The sequence below is a fragment of the Oxyura jamaicensis genome, chromosome 11 (assembly GCF_011077185.1).
Source record: "Oxyura jamaicensis isolate SHBP4307 breed ruddy duck chromosome 11, BPBGC_Ojam_1.0, whole genome shotgun sequence".
Lineage (NCBI taxonomy): Eukaryota > Metazoa > Chordata > Aves > Anseriformes > Anatidae > Oxyura > Oxyura jamaicensis.
This window is the reverse complement of record NC_048903.1, coordinates 7710278-7732565: the sequence shown is the minus strand read 5'-3', so window position 1 is coordinate 7732565 and position 22288 is coordinate 7710278. Positions and strand designations below refer to the sequence as shown.

Here is a 22288-nt window from a genome sequence, read left to right as displayed (position 1 = left end):
TCAGTTAAAGCAAAGCAAAGACATTTCAACCTAGTCTTTAGCAACTGGCATTAATTAACGGACTAGATCAGTCTCCACAAGAGTTACCACTGGGAATGGTTCTACCACTCAAATTTCTACAGCTTTGTCATTTAATTGCCACCTGTCTGTTTAGCACAGACCTACAACCTACACGGATTCTGCACCACTCTCAAGTCAGAAAAATATTCTGAAATGTGAACATACATCCTCTCAGCATCATTCTTCTGTCTCTTCAAAGCAGAAGTTGCTTGGCTTTTATCAGAAGGTAGCACTAGGTTCAACAGGGCTCTGAACAGACATGAAACAACAGGTGTTAATAGCAACTTTATTGTTTCACTGGTGCAAAATCATGATACCGAATAAACTTGTGTAATGCATTTTCCCCTAAATTTACAGTAATGAAGGTTATACATATCTATATAGATTGCAATTTCTCTATTTTTATACTATTTGGAACAAAATTATCTTGATAAATATGCCCTGTGCACAGTATTGGCCCTCACTGAATGTCACAGAGCCTTAATATGCAAAATATAACTTCTGTTTTTTGAACATGGTATTTTAAAACTCTCCAAACATGCATTAATATATTCTAGGTTTTAGGGAAAAATATTACACTTAGTCTTAACTTGCATTAAAAGGAAAGCACAAGCAGAACCTGACATACAATAATCCCAAAAATCTGATGCTCTGTAAGGATCGCTCACAGTTTCAGATGACAGTCACTGCCAATTTAGAACTCTAGTGCTACAGAAGCAACAGTGAACAGACAAGAGAAATCAGAAACAGAAGAGCCCTACCATGTCACAGATTCCAAAGAAAGTTTCAGCCATGCTAACTGATGAAACCTGTAGTTGCTGGTCCAACCTTTCAAATTTGTTAGAGTACTCAACATAAGTGTTTGAAGTGCCAGACTGAACACATGAATGTTAACTTAACTTGACATTTCTGAAAGGCACAATCTATAATCTATCTTAAAAAAACATTATGTACGTAAATGAAAAGAAAGAAGTACAGTGCATATCTTCTTTAAAGAACAAGACCTTCATAAATTGGCCCCTCAGATTCTGGCGATTCCCTCCTCAGACGCAAGTGCTCCAGTGTGTTGTGAAAGTGTTTGTTGATTTGTTCTGTTTCTTCAGTAGATTCAAGATTTGGGAGATCTTCTCTTATCTTCTGTATGAGCTGATTCAAAACCTGAATTGTCACCTACAGGAGAAGATATACATAACCAAAGTAATTGACAATTATGTACGAGCATATAAATATTAGTTTTAACAAACTTAGTATTTGTAAGAACTGTCCAAATATCAACAGTATTATTGGTAAGAGTGTATGCAAACAAATTACTGGACTCTGTCTTCTCTTGCTCCTCATAGGAGGCCCAATACTTCCATTTTTGGATTTCTATAAGTTCCCCCTGATCCCAGCAAATGTGAACAGCCTCTTAAGTCATTAGAGCCTATACTTTTTTTTTTTTTAAATCTTTTAGCACAGTATTTCTCTCCAGTTAATTCAGTACAAACATAAAAAGCTTTAAACAAATAAAGCACGCAATCAAGTTGTCTATGCAATGCCTTGTAGAAGTCAGTCGGGATGGCAGTATCAGATTTAAAGTTATTAAAGATATTAAAGTTATTCCTGGTCACCACCCAGGAAAGTACAGCTGACTATAGTATCAAGTTCAGCATTACACCAAACACTGTAGCACAAAATGAATTGCAGACCACCTCTTTGTATCAGAGACTATTCTTACACATCTGCTCAATGCTTTGAAATTCACGATTTCACCTTCATCTACAGATTGAGCATTTCCTATTCTAGAACAGTACTATAGCAGGAAGTCAGTTCAGATGCTGGAAGCTGGCAAATCCTTAAAAATCCTGTAGTTCAGAGGCAATGTCTAGAGAGATATTAATTACTGTTTGCTTCTGATTAAATTACGACTTAAGAGGGGACATAGATCTCTATTTGATCAAGCAGCTTTTCAAACTTAATAAATTTACTAGCTATGGAGTAACAAAAAAAGTATGCTGCAACTACTATCCCAGTTTTCAGATGCAGAATTTAGACTGGCATATGAGATGTTATACCAGTCTCCTGAGAACAAAGCTTGCACCCGTCTTTTGAGTATTCCTAGCAGTGACCTTGAACAACTGTGAGAATCATCTTTCCCTGAGTACATGTTCAGTTAGATACCTCTGAAGTTAGATGAGATAACAGCAAGATCTCAAGTCTTAGTCAGCTGAACAAATGATTCAAGTATCCAAGTCTCACAAGTTCAGGGCTAGATTTCAGATGTTCAGTGTTTTCCTTCCTCATATAAGGAAGAAGGAAATTTTATCTATAATGTGGAGACTTCTGCTTTACTAGCATTTCAAACATTGACTGTTCTATTACTAGAACCTGAGTTTCTCAAGAGATGGTACTGAGCATGCTGAATAGATATGATTTGGGGTATAAATGAATAAAGAGCTTAAATAAATGCTCTGTAAAAAAATAAAGAATATTTCTACTCACTGCCTCATTTTCCTTTTCGTAAAAGTAGATGTATCTATTCAGAATTTCTATGAACAGTTGAACTTGCAGAGAAGGGTCCATGCACTGGTTTGCTATCTTTAAAGCCTTCTTCAGACATTCCATCACTCTCTTTCCTCCATGCAGCTAGAAGGTAAAAAAATAGTTACAAGACGCAGAACCATAGGGAACAATAGCACTTCTTTCCCTTTGCACATAAATGGCATTTCCCAGTGGTCTACTACAAAAACAGACTGCACAGAACAAAACAAACTGTACAGAATAAGTTATCATTAGAACTGTACCTTTCCTGACTTAATAGTCTGGGTAAGCATTCTGTTAAATCAAGCAATAATATGAACAGCTGCTGAAAACCTTCAAGTATCAAACCATAAACTCAATTTTGCAACACATATGGCAAAGCACACTTAAAGAAGATTTCAAACAGCTCTTCATAAATACAACAGATCATTTGAGAAAAGCGGCCTTTTATCTTCGATTTGCATCTCCGAAGTTCAGCAGTTTATGCACAAACACAGCTACTATACAGACATGCAATATGCAGCAAACTACTTGGAGAGTCAGTCTTAAACTCCTTGACACTCACAGAAATTGCACGGTACTTCCACTTCTGAGTTTCTTTACTTTCGTATTTATGCACCTTATATTGCTGTAAGATTTATTAGCTTCATATACTGGAACACACTCCAACCATATCTGCACCACCAAGTGACATATCCACTTTAGGAGTGAGTGCCTTCAGAAGGAAGGCACAGCTACGTAACCGAAGTAGTATGTGTTATGGTGCTGTCACTTCATTTTTATTTTATTTACTTATTTATTTTTACCTCCTCTCCATTCTTGTCAGTGTTTCGGCCAGACCAGAACAGATGGGCACAAGTGCTCACAGCCCGGCACTGGTCTGGTTTCTTAAGGAGCTTAGAGGCTGCCAATGCACACTGAGTCCTCAAAGGCTCATGGTTCTCCTCACTGAAGCACTTCATCCTCTCAAATGTCCCAATTATCAAGGTGATTGCAGCCAGCTGTGCTTTTGAATCACTAATTTCATCTTCATATAGAGAGAAGGCCTAGTCAAAGGAGAAGGTAAGAGTCTTCATTATTGCTTTAGAACAGCATCAGGAAAAAAATATGCATGTCACCTGACAATAAAGCATGCGTTTTATATTTGTTAAAAACTTCATGCACAAATAAGATCTTCCATTGAGACTGTCAAAATCAAGTTAAAACCACAAACTGGAAATTAGTCTTGCAAGAAATACTTCTTAAGTAGTAATTGTACAGGAACATAATCCTCACATAGTATTTGAAGACTGAGTTTCTCCTTATTTCAAGCATATGTTCAAGTAAGAAACTTCAGAAGCAGAAATAGTCACTGAAGAGGATCTGGCTCTTTGAAATATCCACTACAGTTCAGCAAAAATTTAAGTGGTAGGTCAGTGACTACAGAGTGGGTAAGAAGTGTCTGCTGCACTGCTGCTGTGTGGGGATAAGGAGCCTTCAGAGAACACACAAGACTAAAAATAAACCATTAACTCTAGCAGAAGGTACATAATTGTCATGCTGCTCTCGTCTTCAGAATTTTATCAGTGGCCCTTGTGGCACAGCACAACCTTGTGCCTTTCCTTACTATGTTGTGATTCATTTTAATGTGCATTAGTGGTGGCATTAGAGGAAAGATTAGGACAAAGCCTGTAATTTGGATACCATCAACTAAGTCAGTTCTTAATCTGATATGGATGGGGGAGACCTTTGCAACAAAGGCTTAACTTATTACCTATTCTGAAAATCTACTTTACCAATGATGTTTCAACAAAAGGATTTTTACTAGTAAAGCCCAACATGACAGTGATAAACACCACAAATTTTACAGAACCTCTGAAGAATGCTTGTGATCATGACAATACTAGCTAGACAAGAGGAGCTGGGAAGTGATCTTAGAAGCAACGAAGGAGCATTCTACATTGAGAAAGCCATACTCCTCCAGCAAACCAGCTATGTGAGGAGGAGGCAGCAATGCAGCATACCCCACATTATCAGACTGAGTATTCAGATCAGGAGCTTAATTCTGGGAAGCAAGAATGAAGATCAGGAGTTTCTACCTAGTAGAGCTAGCTGCCAATTTGGATGTTTTAATCACACTAGAAGCTTCAGTGTTCAGGAAACTCAGCCAAACCAAATTAAAGGTAACGCGGGACAGTGACTAATAGGTGGACATTTACCTGGGACATGAATTCATAGGCCACAGTTTCATGATTCTCAAAGCCAATCTCTCCTGCAGCTAGCGCTCCTTGTAGGAAGAGACGGAGAGGCAGCTCTGCCAGCTCTGCTTTGATCAAAGCACTGATGGTCTGATGAGCAAATGAGAAGATCTTCTGGCACTTCTTTTCCCATTTGTCATCCTAAAGAAATGAAACAAGTCAAAGCTGGAACAAGACCATTGTTACAAGAAAAAGAAACTGGGTTGAAATAAAATCTGTTAAGTGTTCCAATCTGTTGACTTCTGCATGCTGCTCTAGTCAGTTGCTTGCTGAAGCTAAGTGTGCTGGTATAGGTGGCCCTAACAGTACTGTGTTGACCTCAGTGGGTATTCACAAAGCCTCTCTTCTACTTACAGAAAGCTCATGTCTATTTTTCCTGTCAGCTCATGGAAACCTTCCTCAGAAGTCTACATTGAGTTGCAATTACCACAGCTGTGCTTAAAACATAACTGAGCAAAAGCCTAGTTAGTGAAGTAGTGTTTAAGCTAACACTTCCAGTAAGAAAGCTGTAAGGAGAAAAACAGAATAGTGACTGTTTTAGTATGCACTTTCACAACTCCTGTACAAGTAAATCTGCAGAGAAATGCTTTTAGAAGGATTACAATAGCGTAACTACAGATTCTGAAGCTCCTGAAGTTCAGTATCTAGATTTAAATCAGTTTCACACCATCACTTGCAGTATTCATAGCTCTCTAGTCTACATGTAAAAACATGATCAGTCACCTTCGGACTAAACAGAACTACCCAGTTTCTGCTTCACCTCAAATACACAAATATTTCTCAAATACTGAGGTAACTTGAGTTACTAAAAAAAGTCCTTCTTAAATTAAAAGTCCTTCACATCTCTAGTAAAAACTTGCTTTGAGGGGGGAAAAAAAATACTAGTATTCTGTGTCAAGTCTTAGTATACTATTAGCTGTAGGCAGAAAAAAAAAAGCCTCCTCTCCTCTTAAAGACACAGAAGCAAAAAGAAACAAATATCCAAGAGATATCTAGAGGTCAACTCACCACTTTGGAATTCTCCTTGTAGCGAAAAGCAAGCTGGTATGCTGCAAAAACCAATGGTGGCAGTGTAAAACGAATACGTTGATTCCCACCTGCACCAAAGTGTTTCCGAGCAGTGTTTAAGATCTAAAAACAGAAGCATTGGAAGCTTAGAGAGTTCTTGAAAGAGCTATGTTATTTGTGCCTATAACAATTCACACTATTAGATGGGAACATCAGAAAGACATGGAGTAATCAGGTAAGTTGCAACGTTATCAGTGCGTGTGGGGAGAAAACATACAAGTTGCTTTACACGAATTATATTCGTGCAGCATATGTAGCTTTTTGTGCACTCTGTGATGAAGCTTTTTCCTACAGCTGCTTAGTAAGTGTTAGGCAACACTTGTACTATACTAACTACAGATACAGTCTGGACTGTATAGTGAGATGGAAGTTGCCTGAGCTTGCATTTAAAAATTGCATCAGATATATTCTATTGTCAACCTAACTGCAGAAAGAGCTGTCCTTTCTTACAGCAGCCTGTACAAGACTGTAAAAAAGTTCATGAAATTAAACACTTAAGTGATCCAAATCTCACCTACTGCTTTTTAGAGAGACAGTTATACGAAGCAGAATGCTAATTAAGAGTTACCACAAACTAATCTAGTTACATCCAAACTACCACTTCATGGGACTAGAAGTTTAAATCCACAATTGTTTTCAAGTCCTCACCCACTGCTTCTAAATAAACAGCCTTTCACACTGTTACACATTTTGTATTGAGTTTGTAGTGCCAGAGCAGTCATACTCCAGCTTCCAGCCACACTAAATCCACTACTGTAAGGCATGCAAAACTGACACTTCACAGAGCACAAACACACTCAGAAGCACTGATGCCATACCAGATACTGTTGGTCAGGGTCATCTGATCGTAAAAGATGAATAAATCTTCCCACAAGACTCTGCTCATCAGCAAAGTCCTCAGGGTCAGGGTCTTCAGCAGGCTGATCTGGTTGATCCTGGATCAGCGTGGATACCAAATTCATGATAGCATCAACCTGTTAAAAGTAATATAAGCTCTGTTTAAACCCAAGTAGACTATGAACATAAGCTGATAGCAACTGGAAACATCTTTACAGCTATTCATTGTGCCGACAAAGCACTAGGAACATTTGGTAACTGGTGATGCTTTAGGACTCATTAGCCTTACTCCCTGAAGAAGAGTCCTTCTCAGCAGAAGTGGAACAGCATCAATGTACAAACAAAATTCAGATTCCAGAAGTACTATCCAACCTTCATTAGGTAATAGCCTAGCTTTAAGGGGATTCAGGGTCTTTGTTCAAACTTAAGAAGTAGTCTCTAGGGTGAGGTTAGGCAAGATGTGTAAAGATAAGGTGTTTGAGAACTTGGGCAGCAGAATTATCAAGCAGGACAAAGCCTGTACTAGTAAGATGGGGGAGGGAGGGGTACAGAAACTAAGCATTCTCTGCACAAGGTCACTTAGCATGTTTTTAACTCTTCAAACAGTAGTTTAGATGCCTAGAATTTCCATGTCAGTTGACTTATGTCATACCTGTTCTTGGGATACAATTTCTGTGTTATAATCCAATACATTGCTAAGCACGTAGCAACTCATGCTCTTCCTGGACTCGTAATCAAAGTATTCAAAGAGTGGGTGGAAATGTTTCAGTTTCAGAACTGTCAGGATATTGTTGTAAGTATCAACAGGGATTTTCAGAAGTCTAGTCAGCTCCTTTGAAACAGCACTACTTGTTGCAATACTAAAAGAAAATAGATGCAAAAACACAGTTAATTATTAGTTCACACATAGACAGATTTAAAGTCTGCCTCAATACCAATTCTGATGAATACCACAACATCTAAGCAACCCACTGCTACAGAGATTTGAAATAAAATATCAGAACGAGTATTATCTTGCTCTTTGGGACATAGAATGGGAACTGCATGATTTAAGTTGCTAACAGCAGAAAGACCATGTCTACAAATTAAGCAAGAGAAAAACTCGAGTGCCGCACAGGATGCATAGATAGCGACTACACACAGCTTGGCAACACACTGTGCATCTGTACAGCTATGCGGAATGATTTAAGCACGGATGAGTAAGTCTTGGGTAGTCACACTTTCCCCACTGTAGTTTATCATGAACTTCTATAGCTTGGACCAAGAGCAGTAATCTTCCACATCTAAAGTATGACTCTTTCCTATCTTACAAAAACATGATTAAAAGTAGGAGTCAAGAATTTAAAGTAATTACCACTCCACAGAGAATGCAACAGGCATTTACTTACTGTTCCAGATTAAGTTTATTGAATATTTCCACAGTTGTCTCCAACACCTTGTCAACATAGTCAACACGGTCTGGGTAGCATTTCATAGCCAGGTTAATGAGAGAAACTTGCAAGGATACCACATCCTCTGAGGGCATATCTTGGCGAGACTGAGATTTAAGACAGCACTGTGTTGATTAAAAGCATCTAACTTTGCAAAACAATAGACCACATGCAAGAACACCCAGCATACCTGTATCACAGTAGCAACCTGCTGTGAAAAGATGTCAAACAGTTTGATATCTGCTGGGATACCAGGGCCATCTTCACGATGTGCAAATAAAGCTAACCTAAAAAAAAAAAAGAAAGGCAACTTAGTCAGGATAGTTTCTCCATTCCTCAGATATGGGCCAGAGTAAGAAGAGTAAGACACTAACAGAAAAAAAAGTGCATCTTTTAGGTGTATATGCAAGCTTCATTGCAGAGCTTTATTACAAAGCTAAAGGACATTTGTGGAAGTTAGAGGCTGTAAGAACAATCGAGAGTGGTAAATAAGGGACAGAGAGCAGGTAATAAAAAAGGCTGAGGTTCCAAAAATATTCACTGCTACAGAAAATAATTCAACTCCTATATTTTGTTGGGGTGGTAACAAGCAGACTTTCTAAAACCAAGGAGAATCACAGCTTCTCCCAACAATTCAGAAGGTAGGACTGACAAGATTCAAAGTATCATCAAGTTGCAGGCAGATGGCAGCATAATTACAAACTATGAATAGCAGAGTAAATCAAGAAGGATCCCAAAGCAACATGACTTCTCAAAAAGATTCCTTTAATGGAAAAGTCCCATGGGAATAGGTACGAAAGCTTCACAAGTTTGTCTACCTCACTAATGTCCAGTTTCAATTATTCCCTGCCAGAAATCAAGATAAGAAATGCAACAGGCACTATCGTATGGAGCACATCCAGGTCTTAAATACACAGTACTGAAGTACATAATAATTGTTCCAAACTACAATCCAAACACAAGAACAAGATCTATCCCACATGGATTCTAAGAGCTGATAACATGCATATCCACCAACACTTGGCCTGACATTGGTCAAAAGCAGAAGTTGCCATACTACATAAGACAACCATGATGCCGTTCCCTTTTTATTCTTATCCCATCTCCGAATGAGAGGGCTCCAGAGGACACTAATAGTTGCCCAAACAATAAAACATGGCACTGGTAAGTCTAGGAGGACAGCAGGTTCACTGCCAGTCAGCTGTTTACTGTTGCTCATCTGTAACAGTAAAAACAGAAAGCTTACTGTGGAGGTAATACTAAAGCTCTTCGAGTCCTCTAAGTAGACATGACAGCAGAGGGCACATAAGGGAAGCCCCCCTACAAGAATTACATTGCTACTTGCTAATGTAAGAACCTAGCAAAGATCCTGTGTTGTCTATTGAAGGCAGTCTCACAAAATAGACAGGCTCAGAAATTAGATTTACATGCCATGTTTGTTCATTTTTAAATAAAACTACAAAAAAAAAAAATCTCAGCCCAGGCAGCAAACCATAGGAAGCCAAATGATTTCCTATGAACATCCGACTGAAGGAAGGCAGATCTGCTTCCCCACCAAATGCACAACACAGAAGATACTCCAAGGTGGCGCCATCCCATGTTCGAATTTAGTGCAAGCAGTTTTAAGTGGTACCTCCATAGGAAAAAAAAGCATGTTTAAGAGAACAGGCATGAAGCTAGACATAAATTAAAAATTAAGAAGGTAGTTCCACCTCCTGCTAGCTCTTTTCTGAAGAAGTAAATATAAGATTAGCTATTGGAATCTTCAAGTTTTCAAGAGGCACCTTTGATGGATATAGTTGTCAAAGCAGAATACTGCTGCCACTTTAGTTCAGAAACATGAAGTTGGTCAACATTAAATAACTTGTTTCCTGGCTTAATCTGTTTACAAGTTTTAATCCATCCTTAAAGCAGGATACATTGGAAGCTGTAAAAGAGTCCATCAAGCAGAAACTACATAAATAATATTCTTAACAGATTTAATTGCAGATGAAGACAACATGGAAACAAAGTTAGAAATGAATAAAATATGAAAAATTGAAAGCTTTCAAATGCTAGAAGAATTATTAGCTGCTTACATACAATACACATTTCATTTTGAGCCAATTTCCACCCCCCTGGTCACTCACCTGTCGATTAAAGCAATTATTATATTTTTCACATTCACATTTTGGTGCAGCTCAGCACAGGCTCTGAGAAATGGATTCAGGGTTTGGAGATGAAATTCATCTGGGAAAACCTGAAATTTTAGATCCATAGTCACCCAGTTATAAACTTAATCTACTCATTATTACACAACAGCAAAATGCAGTCACTGAAAATCACATATTAAAACAGTCACATATTAAAACAGTCACAGCACAGACTGTATTTAGGGTTCCCAAAGCTGACCTTGTCTGAGTAAGCACGTGAAGTAACAGATGCAAGACAAACTGGTGAGCTGATGTCCCAGCTACCTACCACAATTCTTACTGCAGGCAGGGCTGCTCACATAGATTACAAACTCCTGCAATGGAAGGAACACAGAACGCATACTTCTCTACTCTGCCCACCCACTGAAGAGTAAGATGCATCAAGCCACTGGGTAAGAGACCCAGTGAAGAAGTTTTCCAGTTCACGAGGAAGAGGTGAAAGCAGTCTGAATCTGACTAAAAGCACAGGAATAAGCGTCCCCATGTTCAAAATCAATGATGCAACTGAATTTAAGCAGCTTACCTGTATTATACACTCCATGAGGTACTCCTGAGCTAAAGCATCTCTACAATTTACAACCTGCTCCAATATTCCAGGTAGAACAATCTGTAACAAGAAAAGTCTTGCAGTGTTTATAGAGCCATTGATCTTATATTCACAGATGCATTTAATCCAAGTAGAGCAGTATTTCTAACACTTCTCAGCTTACTCTTCACAAGAAAAACTTTCTGATAAAGACTCAGTGTTCAGCAGCTCCATCCTTCAGAGAAAAAAATTGCTGGTCCCAAACCTCTGTCCCTTTGCTACATTATATTAAATCAAAACCTACAGTTGTGTTTGTTGTTTTTTTTTGAAGTCAGGAATGTGCGTTGCTGGCACCTATCACTACACAGGGGTCTCAGCAGCACTGCTGTGGTAGAACTTAGAAGGGACAGACTTTGGATAACACAAATTTGCTTGGCTGTCTTTTCACACAACGAACAGTTCACTTACCAAATGCTTTGGGAACCATAAACTTCATTGAACTAATAAAGTCTACCACAGAACACTGTGTACATCTCTCTATCTAATTAATATGGGAATCAGTAAAATGAAGTCATAAAAAGTCATGCCAACCCTACAGAAGGGCTTATGGGAAAAATTCAAGAGTCCTATCCTTGGCCTGTAAACACATGATATAGCTTCATTAGCTTTCAGAACTTCCACTTAATAGCAGTTCCAGAAGCATCAGGATTATCAAGCTTATAGCACAGCTGTTATACTTCCTAGGCCACTGATCTGAAAATCCACATTGGTTTCATGTGGAAAAAGTAGCAGAAGTTGGAAAGCATGGACAGGCATCCTACCTGCTTGTATCGCTCCACATTAACACCTTCCAGCTGACTGAGGCGAACAAGGTTTGTTCCTACCAGGATTCGCAGTTCCTGCCTTTCCCGCTCCCTCTTCTCTCTATCACGACTATGGCCCTGGTGTTGCATTCGCACCCAAAGTTTGTTCATCTCAGCAAAATTCAGGAGCACAAAGTCCATGGAATCACTGATGTCTCCAGTGGTTTCTTCACTGCAATTGAGGAACAGATTAGGAACAGGGAAAGGCTGTCAAAAGTATCCATCTTTCCATCCACTGGTAATTATCTTTTTTAAGATAGGAGGTTGGGGAAGTATGTGGTGGGATGTCCGGGTTCTTAACAACTGTTCATATCCTCACTTAAGTAAGGAAGCCTTAATAATTCCCTTCCAAGACTACAAGAACTCAGTAGTCTCGACAGGTGGTTTACGTTTCAACATACCTACTTCTTTCAAATCTGAAGAAAATCATACAGGAAATTTAAATATGCCAATTAAAAAAGTTTTTAAAGTTAGTGCCTGTCTTACTCTGTTTGCTCGCCTTCATCTGGTAAAATATTCCTGGTACACTGCAGAAGATAGTTCCGAAGAAAGAGGCCTCTAAGAGGATGCTGTACTCCACGGCACATCTCCACCAGGTCTTTCAAAATATCTTTCCTGGACTGTGGAAACGACTTGACATAGACAACACCTACTGTTATCAGGAGATACCTGCAACAGGCACAGAATACAACAATAAATAGTTAATAAATACAATACCGCATTTAAGGCAACAGCCCACTTCTACTCCAACAGCATTATCAAAGCACAGAAAGCAATTAAACGACATACCACACCTTCAAGTACCATAACTTCAGATATTGTGTCAGCTTTCAGCTCCTGTTCTCCTCTGCTACAGAGCACAGGAAGTCTGAACAGCTAGGTGACCTCATTACAGGGCTTTATACCTCAACGTATAAATGCTCAGCACGCACAGAGTTCTGAACGCTTTCAGACTGGCTTGTCTATACTTCCAACACCCTGCAAGACTGGAAAGCAATTGTGGCCCATGCAGATAAGGTATATATTTCAGTGAAGCACTTAAGCCTCTTTCACACTGTAGGCTAGGAGGATGTGGACTACACTCCTCTGAGATCTCCAGGCCTGTACTCACTCCATCAGCATCTCTATGTTCAGCAACAGGCAGAAGGAACACGTGAGACACAAAGGACTAGTGTACCAGTATACTTGACTCCCCTTCAGCTTAAGAGAAATAAAACTTACAATCCTCAGAACTTGCAAATACGTGGTTCAAAAGCCTCAACCCTGCACACTTCTCTAATTCATGCATGGATATGCCTCCATGAATACAACAGAAGTGTTCACTGGGGAGAAAGAGAGCCTGCATCAAGCAGGTAGGAAGACAGCAAATGATTATGCAGAGCTAAAGACATGGTGGCAGCCAAACCCCGAAGTCTGAATGAAGGTGCAGTATGGTATACCCAAAGCCTCTTTCTGGCACCCCCATGTGGTCAGGAATTAAAAATTGCAACGCCAAGCAAAATCCAAGTCTTATCCCTAAAAATCGAGAAGATCCACTCCAGTCCTACAGTGATATATTTAAACATAAGCCTTTCAGTATCACCTCTACCATGTTAATCCATAGTCTAAGAACTATATACTCAGAAACACAAAGCTTTTAGAAGTTACAAAAGCTTTCAATTTCCTTCCCTCACATACTAAACATGTAGTCGATCTTACTGATCAGAAAGAGGTACCTGGTTAGTTCTCTACTGACCAGCTCTACACCCAGAAGTCTGCTTTACTTCACATCCAAGTGCTTCCATCTTCCTGCCAACGTTTTCGTTTATGCTCACGATAAAGAACTGACCTTTTGCAGTTGCACTCTTGGCTTAACTCTCAGAAGTCTCAAAGGAATCCACTCTTAAGATATGTAGAGTAATATTTACAGCTGCAAACAGGTCTTGTTGCCAAGCAAGAATGCAGAGTCAATTATCAGAACCCAGAATCTGACCATTATCTACTAGTCTTTAAAAAATAGTAAAATATATACACTTACAGTCTTGGAATAATATTTCCAGCATACTGTACTAACTCATAAAGGTCTGCCACTTTTCTTCCTTTGGCAAATTCATCCGTCAGGTAGACTTCCAAGTAGTGTAGCTCATCAGAAATTGCCATGTCTTTTTCTCTTAGTTAAGGATTTTAGTTCAGCATGTCTACAACAGATCTACAGAGATATTTGCTTGCTCATTCACACCAAGGAAGAAAGACACTGTTCCAAATACAATCACAAGGTTCGAAAAAATTAAGCCCAAGTGCGTAGTACTTTAGAAAAATTCATCACTACTGACATAAATGTGCAAAACTAACCACAAGCCTTCAACTATTATTTTCAGCATATTAGAAAAGAGCAAAAAGCACAAGCAGTCAAAATAGCAAGCAAATGAATGCCATGGAACCGAGTAAGTAAAGGCATACTACATGTCACAGAAGAATCTCATCCTCATCAGCACACGTGGAGAAAACAGTATAAAAATATAATCACATTCAATTCCCAAATTTCATGAAAAGCCTCCCATTCCTCAGGTATGACAGCACAGACAAGCAAATACATTATGGCACTGGACTTAAGGTTAGAATCTAAGTAAACAAAAGGCTAAAAAAATAAGTTGTTTTACAGTTGTTTTTTTTTGTGGCAGCTTACTGTAAGCAGAACTTTTAATAGAGCTCATTTTTATAGAGCTAGACTCCTGAAAACTCAGTGGAAAATATGAAAGACATTAAAGACCTACTTTATACCAAAGGAAAAACACTTGCACAGTGATCAGACAATTGTACATTCTCTTACAATACATCCAGATAAGTAACAGAGGAGAAAAGTGCTACTACATATCCAAGATTAAGGAGATGTCATTGTAAGAACAAGAAAAAAATCAAGTGAACATATCATTCCAAATTCAATATTTCAACCATTTGGTCCTCTAATCTTCAAAGGATACAGAGCTCATAATAGCTCTTTGGAGATAGCATAGAAGTCCGCAGCTCACCAAGCTTGTTGGAAGCATGTTTCAAAGCATCCATGAGCTTGTTTTTGTCCTTTATGGGAGGGAAAAAGAACAGCCTGTCACAAATTATGCTAGGCAACTGCAGCATTTAAGCAAGGTACACTTTTGGCTTTTATAAAAACCATACAAAGGTTAAGTATTCAACATCAGAAAAGTGATAATTCCAATTAAAGTAAATATCTAGCTTGTACTACATTGCCCATCCAAACTAAGTGGAATATTATACCTGAAGGCGGTAAGGAGGCTTAAGATAGAGCTACAGTAAGAAAGAATTTTGGAAAAATGTTTTGCTTATGTAGAAATCCACACACACCATTCATATTCTATTCAGCAAGCCAAAGAGTAATTAACTTTTTAAAAATCATATGGCCTGGTGTTTTGCTCAGATCTCACGAAGCAGCCTCTGGCAGTCAAAGGATACACACTGCCAGCAGAAGCCACTGTTAGAATTTGATTTCTCTTTTCCTTCTGAAAGAGACAATTTATTACTCCACATATAACACGTGCTCATGATGCACACAATTCCCTGGCACCACAGGGTGCATGACAAACTTCTAGTCTACCACCTGTACATACGTGTTGAACACTTAAGAAACAGCCTTAAGTTTTGGAGGAGAATGGAAGGAATTGCTAGGGCCATCCCCTCACACATAGGAGTAGAAAGTTCAGCTGCAACTACTTCAAAGATTTCAAAAGCATTCCACAGAGCGTAAAACTGGAAGAGGCATTACATTTCTTGCTACTGTTGTTTGACTACAAAGTTAGTTTTGCTAGTCCCATGAAAATACATGGGAATATTTAAGTTCTTTCATTGCTGATTTAAGCAGTTTCTCAAACCCAAGAAAGTTTCACACGATATTGTCTTGCTGCATTGGCCAAAATGTCAAGGCAAGTATCTCAATACTATCCTAGTCAATGTTTCTTCTCCAGTCACAGGAGAATTCACACATCAGTCTGCAGTTCATTATTACATTTATCCTACTCAGCAGATAATGAATTATTATTATTGCAGTCTGTGGCTCATGAAAAAAGACTACAGTGAATAAACACTGGTACGTTGAACATCAGCAAGGATATTTTATCATCATGTAGCTCCATGCAGAATGCATTTGAGCAGTAACCTTCTGGTGACAAGTGGCATGCATACTCTCAGTTTAGCCTCACTCCAGTGCAAGCACAAACCAAAGGAGATGCACCTATATAATTTATCTTGAGAAACACTGTGACAAACACAGGTATAGGCATATAAGGAATACCAAAGGCTCGGTCTCATTGAGTAGCTGCCTCATCCATTTGCAAAGGCTCTGCCACAAAGATGCATAAAGAGTTAAGTTTCCTCACAGCACTAGGAATTAGTATTGATTTACTGTTTCACTCCTAGCAGATGAGAAGCTTCATTGCATTTTAATGACACATTCTTACCAAGCATCTCTTCATTTGGAAAGACTGCACCTTAACAGCCTGAATTGCTTCATCCAGGAGTTTTTCCTGTTCATCCTGAGGAGACTGCTGTGTTGTTGGCTGCAAGAAAAAAAAAAAAAAAAAAAAAAGACTATTTTTATCATCTGCTTATGACTTGATTCAAACTGGTTCCCCATGGTTTAGAACACAATGCAAGTGGCACTGCAGTGTGACCAGTCGAGAGCTGTCAAATAGCTATGTGATATTTAAGGGAATTTTTTTTGCTCTGCAAAAATTTGAGCACAGGGAAGAGATTAGTTCTGAACAGCCTCTGAGCACCATTGTCTCTTAGACTGCAAAGAACAAGGTCAATTTTGCCCTTCTCTTCTAGCATTTGCAGGTCAAAAATCCAATAGGAGTATTTGGCAACAATAAGCTTTGTGGGAACACAAAGACCTCACCGCACTGAGGGAAAGCATCGTTACTCCTTAAAGCAAGGCCTGGAGCACTCAGATCACAACAAGTCACAAGCTATCAGCAAACTGCTATCTGAGCCACACAGCTCTGCTGAGGACAAGTTCCAGATAAGCTAAGCAAAGGATAAAGTACAGTTAGCTCCTTCTGGAAGGCAGAAATGACTTGCCAAAGGTAATAGAAAACTGAAGAGAATTGTCATTTCTTAATGTCTCCTCCTTGTCCCAGTGACCCTCTCCCTCTTGCTTCTCCTCAACGAGGAATATATTCCAGGCCTTTGACATTCAAAACTTGCATGCTCTTTTGCTTTTCCAAGAACCATACTGCATTTTTTTTATACTGACAGACTTACACGTCCCCGCAGCCCAGCTGTTAACGGACCCTTTCCACTGCACCTACTCCCTGTCCTCTTCCACACTGATGAGGTTAGTTTCTCCTGGCTTCTTTCTTCCAAGTTACCCTCTAAGATGTCCAAGGGCACTTCCATCCAAACTCAACCCCATATACACCTTGTAAGTGACTCCAGTAACTGATGCTGCACTCGACAGAACAGAGCCTCCAAGGCTCTCCCTACCTGCAGCCATGCACCTATTGCTTTGGCCTGATCATCAACACCTCCTTAGAGCCCACCAGCCTCTTCCAGTCTTGGGGTCCCAGAGATGGCAGCATTGACTTTGTGTCACAATTACATCTCCAGTCTTGACAAATACCATTTACGTACAAAGTCATGCCCACAACTGGCTCTCCATGTCTGCAGCCTCAGTAATTTCTCAACTATTTTTGCTTGTTCCCCCCACCCACTGCATTCAGAAAGCTCCCAGTCTCCTCTTTTTAACCAGATATCTTGATAACAAGCTAGCAGGCCATGAATTACATCATCCCGATGCTCTTAAAAACAGGATCTTCAGTACTCATTTCTGTTGCACAACTCATGTTTGAAGTCCCTGTAAACACCTTTTAAGAACCAATCTTATAATTTAGGTCTTCATTAAAAAAAAAAAAAAAAGAGATGCTTTCATTTAACACCAATTCAACAGTGATTGGGCGTTGCAGCCCTGGCGTACCCCTGTTTTCTCCTTTCTCCCATACCCACCATTTTACTTGATTGTTTTTTGTAACTGCAATTCCCCGAGTCCCACAGAGCATCTCTCACACGTTCTCCTTACTTCCCCTTTCTATTTACAGAAAGCAGACAGCGCCAAGCAATATTGTTCTTGCCTTGATCTCATCTGAACAGGTGGGGAATCTCTGCCCTTGTAGGTTTTCAATCCCTCAGCTAGACAAGAGTCAAGGCTGATCTGATCTAACATTGGTGACAATCCTGCTTCAAGCAAGAAGCCGTACAAGATAGAAGCTCCTTCCAGCCAACACTTCAGTGACTCTCTGGGTCTCAGTAATGGCCAAACCATGAACAATAACTAATTAACACCTCTATTTTGTCAACAGAATAAGTTGCCTCTGCTAATTAGCGTGACTGTACCCATTACAAAGCTCTCTTTATAATTAACCACAAAGTGCAGGCCTTCCAAAAATGGATTTAAACGTAAGGCAAAAGCAGTAGGGGCAGGCAGCCTTATCGCCGGCGCAATTCAGCAGCTACAAACCAGACAGCCCCTGACTGAAAGCGCTTTCTCCCAAAGGAACCTTACATTCAGTGCTGAACTTTATTCCATGACAGATCCAACTTTTAAGGAACAGAAACTGACAGTGCTGGCATGAGTGTGCAACAACCAAATCCAACCACCACGCAGCTGGCTTGCTGAATTATGTCCTTGCCAAAAAGCTTGTCACGCCCTGCAGCCCCCTGAATTCACACCAGTGCTTTACACACATCGCTGCTGAACCAGACGCCACATCACCCGACCACACCACGAGCTGCTGTGCTGAAGGACAAGTCAGAGGAGCGGAGTGATGTTAACACCAGGCACAACTTCCCAAGCCCTGTCCTGCAGCTGGCCACACAGTGCTGGGAGAGCTGCCCAGGCTGCAAAGCACCCAGCAAGCAAGAAAACTGCCCCCGCTGAGCTAACAGCCTACCACTCACCTTGCTCACCCTGTAAGCACACAAAATGCTGAAGCAGGGGTGTGGAAAGCAGGCCTTTTGAGAGGAACACCAAGTGAAAGCACTCGGTGAAGCCCTCAGTATTTTCACATCCCCAAGGTGCAGCTGGCAGAGCACACGCACGCCCGTTCCCTTACTCCTCCCAACTACAACGAGCCAGCCAGCTTTCCATCAAATTCTGCGTGCACCAACAGAAGACATGGATGGCATTTTCATTCCTGTTCTAAATTTGAGCAACAAGGTCCGTTTACCATTGGGACTGCAGAAAATGCACCAGCCTGGGAAGGTGATGGTTCATAGCAAGAATGCCTTCAGTGCACGGTGCTGGGCAACGGCAGCATTTCACCGTCGCACAGGTGGTGAGATAACCTACCAGTGATCGCAACCTGCATGCAACCAGCATGCAACTGCAGCAGCTGAGGTGTTGGGTTTGTAGCAGCTTGGCTTCTACAGGAGATAAACACCTGAACAGCAGTCCCTACTCTTCCTTAAACATCCAGACTTTGAAACTTGAAAAGCATCAGCTAGCCCTTTTTATTTACTGTAATAAGCTTCAAAACTATATGGTGTTTCCACACGTAACCTGGTTATTATCAGGTGCCAGACACACAAGCCTGAAGTTTGTGGAAGAAGCAGCAGAAGGCAAACAAAGTGAAGATAACACACAGCAAAGGACTCCCAGGGACAGATGGCGTGGCTCCTGTCACACTAGGAACCAGTTCTGTCAGATACAGTGCTGAATAAAGCTGTTCATGTTCTTTATCATCCACCTCAAATTGGGAACCTAGTAACCAAAGAAGGTATTTTCAAATGTTATTTAACCAAAAACACAACTGCACTGTGGAGTCCCATTCCAATCTACAAACACCAATCTTCAGGAGGAAGCAGAGGATGCGTGGCCGCTGGAGAAAGAGCAGCAGCACCCTCATCAAGGCACAAGAGGTCCTGCCTCCTCAGCACTGGGTACAGGGAGGTGCGAGCTACCGCAGGAACACAAGATAATGGAAATAAATTATGCAGCCACTTAGACTGAAATGCTTGGGCCTTAGCCCCCACTAGATACACTACAAACCTTGAAGAAAAAAAAATGAGGTGAACAAAGTTTTCTACTGTACTTATTCCAACCTTTCTCCTTGGAAGCCACAAGGAAGAGCAGCAATGGGAAGCAGACACAGAACTGCCTCTTTCAGCTGCATCTTCAGCTGCTGTACAAGAAACTAGCTTTCCCCCACATCCAAAGATCGTGCTGCTGCACCTTACCACAGCCACAGTAAGGAAGTCACAACGCAGCAGCTTAACTCACACAGGGATTCGGTATGGTTTGTGTTGGAGTTTTTTGTTTGGTTGTTTCTTTAATGGTGTGCTTTTTTTTTTTTTTTTTTTTGAGAAGCCTTAAGGCTGCTTTCTGCCAGCTTGATGCTAGCAAACAGTAAGTTGCCTTGGGGGGAAAAAAAAAAAAAAGGAACTGTTTTTAAGCCCCAAACTAGCTTGGAAGAATTTAACTGGTACTACCCCCATTACACCTTCATCAACCAGGCAGCAATCTTGAGGATAATTAGCGAAGCATATTGCAAGTGTTGTTCTCGACCATGCCCAACCTCATAATAACAACTCCTGAACACACACAGTTAACATTGCACCTACTGTGTAGGATTTACTTGCTTTCTAACACCCATCTCCCCAGGAAGACATCCATTCATAGTTTGTTTTATATTTCAGACTTGCAGCACTCTGGAGATGACTATCATTTTGGGTCCTTGTGTTGACAAGACGCTCATTTCACCTCTGTCAGTAAATCACTGTATTTAACAGAATTATCTACAATTAAAATACATGGAATTAAGGCAAGCTTGTGGAACCTCACAAGCAGTCTGCAAAGCAGCTATCCTAAGCTGAATGGAGAGTATACATAATAAAGCAGAAGATTTCACTTCTGTTCTAAAGTGCATTTTCATCTAGTCTCCAAGTGATTAAGCACTGATTTTGATGTACTTCCACTTTGATTTGGATGTACTTCCAGCCTATTCCATATATGACTTTTCCTTCTGTTCACTCACGTGTTTGTGTTTAGTACCTCAAGGAACAAGACTTACCGACATTTCTCTGCCTCCTCCCAGTTTTATTAGGACTGCCACCCAGTCACTATCAAGACATTTAACATGAACGTTACCCACGACAGAGGACAGGTCAGATACAAAGGAAGATCAGGACAATCGCCAGCCTACTGATGGAGCCTGAGCGTACACAACACATCACTGCAAACACCACGGGGTGGCTTGATATTAACAAAAAATGCTTAAGCATCTTGCACCATGTTGGAAGCACAACCCAGCAATACAGAAGGCAACCCCAGAACTTCTGTTAAGTCACACAACAGAGCACGAGGATGAGCCAAAGAGAAGGAAACATTTTTCATGTTTAAGCTGGCATTTGCTGCCACAGGAAGCCAGGAGACATTAACAAGAATCAAGAGGCTGTGGGCTTTTTATTTAGGGAACGATCAATAAATGTCTAAGAAATCCAAGTCTAGTTTAGGGTACTTCAACGCTGCTTCAAGGCTTAAATGAAGCCTGGCCACTGGAAATGGCAATGGAGCCCAGTCTGCTAGAGGGGATTAACCCACATTTAATAGCTGGAAGCTTGGGTTTTCTTTTCCCGAGTCACCTGCTATCAGCTATTATCAAAAAGAGGACATGAGAGCAGGCAAGTCTGAGGCCATTTCCCACGGAAACGACAAGCAGAAGAAAGCTGGGCCACCTCTGGGCTACCACGGGCACTGACATGGGGGACAGGGGCCGCAGTGTGGGTGGACGCAGCACTTCCGTCGCCGATTTAACATCCCCATTCATTTTTCTAGCCACACGCCGCGTTTCACCGCCGCACACACGGCTCTGCAGGACGCAGCACTAATCCATCCCAGCAGACACGAACTCCCAAACGCAAACCTGCCCCGGGGGGCCCAGGCACCGGGCAGCCCCCGCTTCAGAACGGGCTCGGTGCGCGCTGCGTTCAGCCCGGCTGGAGCGACCAGCACCCAGCCTGCCGCCGCAGCACCGCGCCGTGCTGAGCGCCGAGCACCACAGCAGCCCCTGAACGAGGCAGCCCCGAGTCCGCTCGGAGATTCGTGACCTCCCCACGCCGTTACCCAGGGCTGAGGCGTTTCTCGCCCCGAGGCCCCCAGGCTCAGCGCGGGGCTGCTGCCCCCCGACGCACGCGGGCAGCTGGGCCCAGGAGCTGCCTCCCCCGGCACCGGGGCGGCCGTTACCGGGACCCTCCCCTCCCCCTCCCCCTCCCCCTCCCCTCCCCTCAGCCCCCCCACACCGGGCGGCGGCCGCCGGCCCCCCTCCCCCCCCCCACCCACCGAGGGCACTCCCGAGCTGCAGCCCCAGGCCCGGCCCTGCCCCCGCGCCGCCCCCCTCCCGCCCGCAGCCCCGGGGCCACTTCCGCCCCCCCCCCAGGGCCCCCCCAGCCGGGCCCAGCCGCCGCCGCCGCCCCTCACCATGGCCGCGCCGCCACGAGCCGCCCCCGCCAGCCCCGCCCCGCAGCGCCGCGCGCCGTCATGTGATCGCCCCGCCACCGCCCCGCCGCTTAG

The 22288-nt window shown here is 41.7% G+C and overlaps 1 protein-coding gene across 2 annotated transcripts; it reads right to left on the bottom strand.

The window, feature by feature from the left end:
- Nucleotides 1–332: 332 nt before the first annotated feature.
- Nucleotides 333–22247, bottom strand: VPS35 (VPS35 retromer complex component). 2 transcript variants are annotated; one of them, XM_035337093.1, is made up of 17 exons: nt 22196–22247; nt 16182–16280; nt 14694–14790; nt 13751–13874; nt 12220–12402; nt 11692–11905; nt 10868–10951; nt 10282–10391; nt 8343–8439; nt 8111–8259; nt 7375–7582; nt 6704–6859; nt 5826–5948; nt 4779–4958; nt 3387–3626; nt 2542–2685; nt 333–1230 (listed from the first exon to the last, which is right to left on the bottom strand). In XM_035337093.1, the coding sequence occupies exons 1-17, from the start codon at nt 22196–22198 to the stop codon at nt 1051–1053; spliced, it is 2391 nt and encodes a 796-aa protein (XP_035192984.1). In that variant the 5' UTR covers nt 22199–22247; the 3' UTR covers nt 333–1050. The 2 variants fall into 2 exon arrangements, with proteins under 2 accessions (XP_035192984.1, XP_035192983.1); XM_035337092.1 differs by lacking the exon at nt 22196–22247 and adding an exon at nt 20790–20810.
- Between the last annotated feature and the right edge of the window lie 41 nt (nt 22248–22288).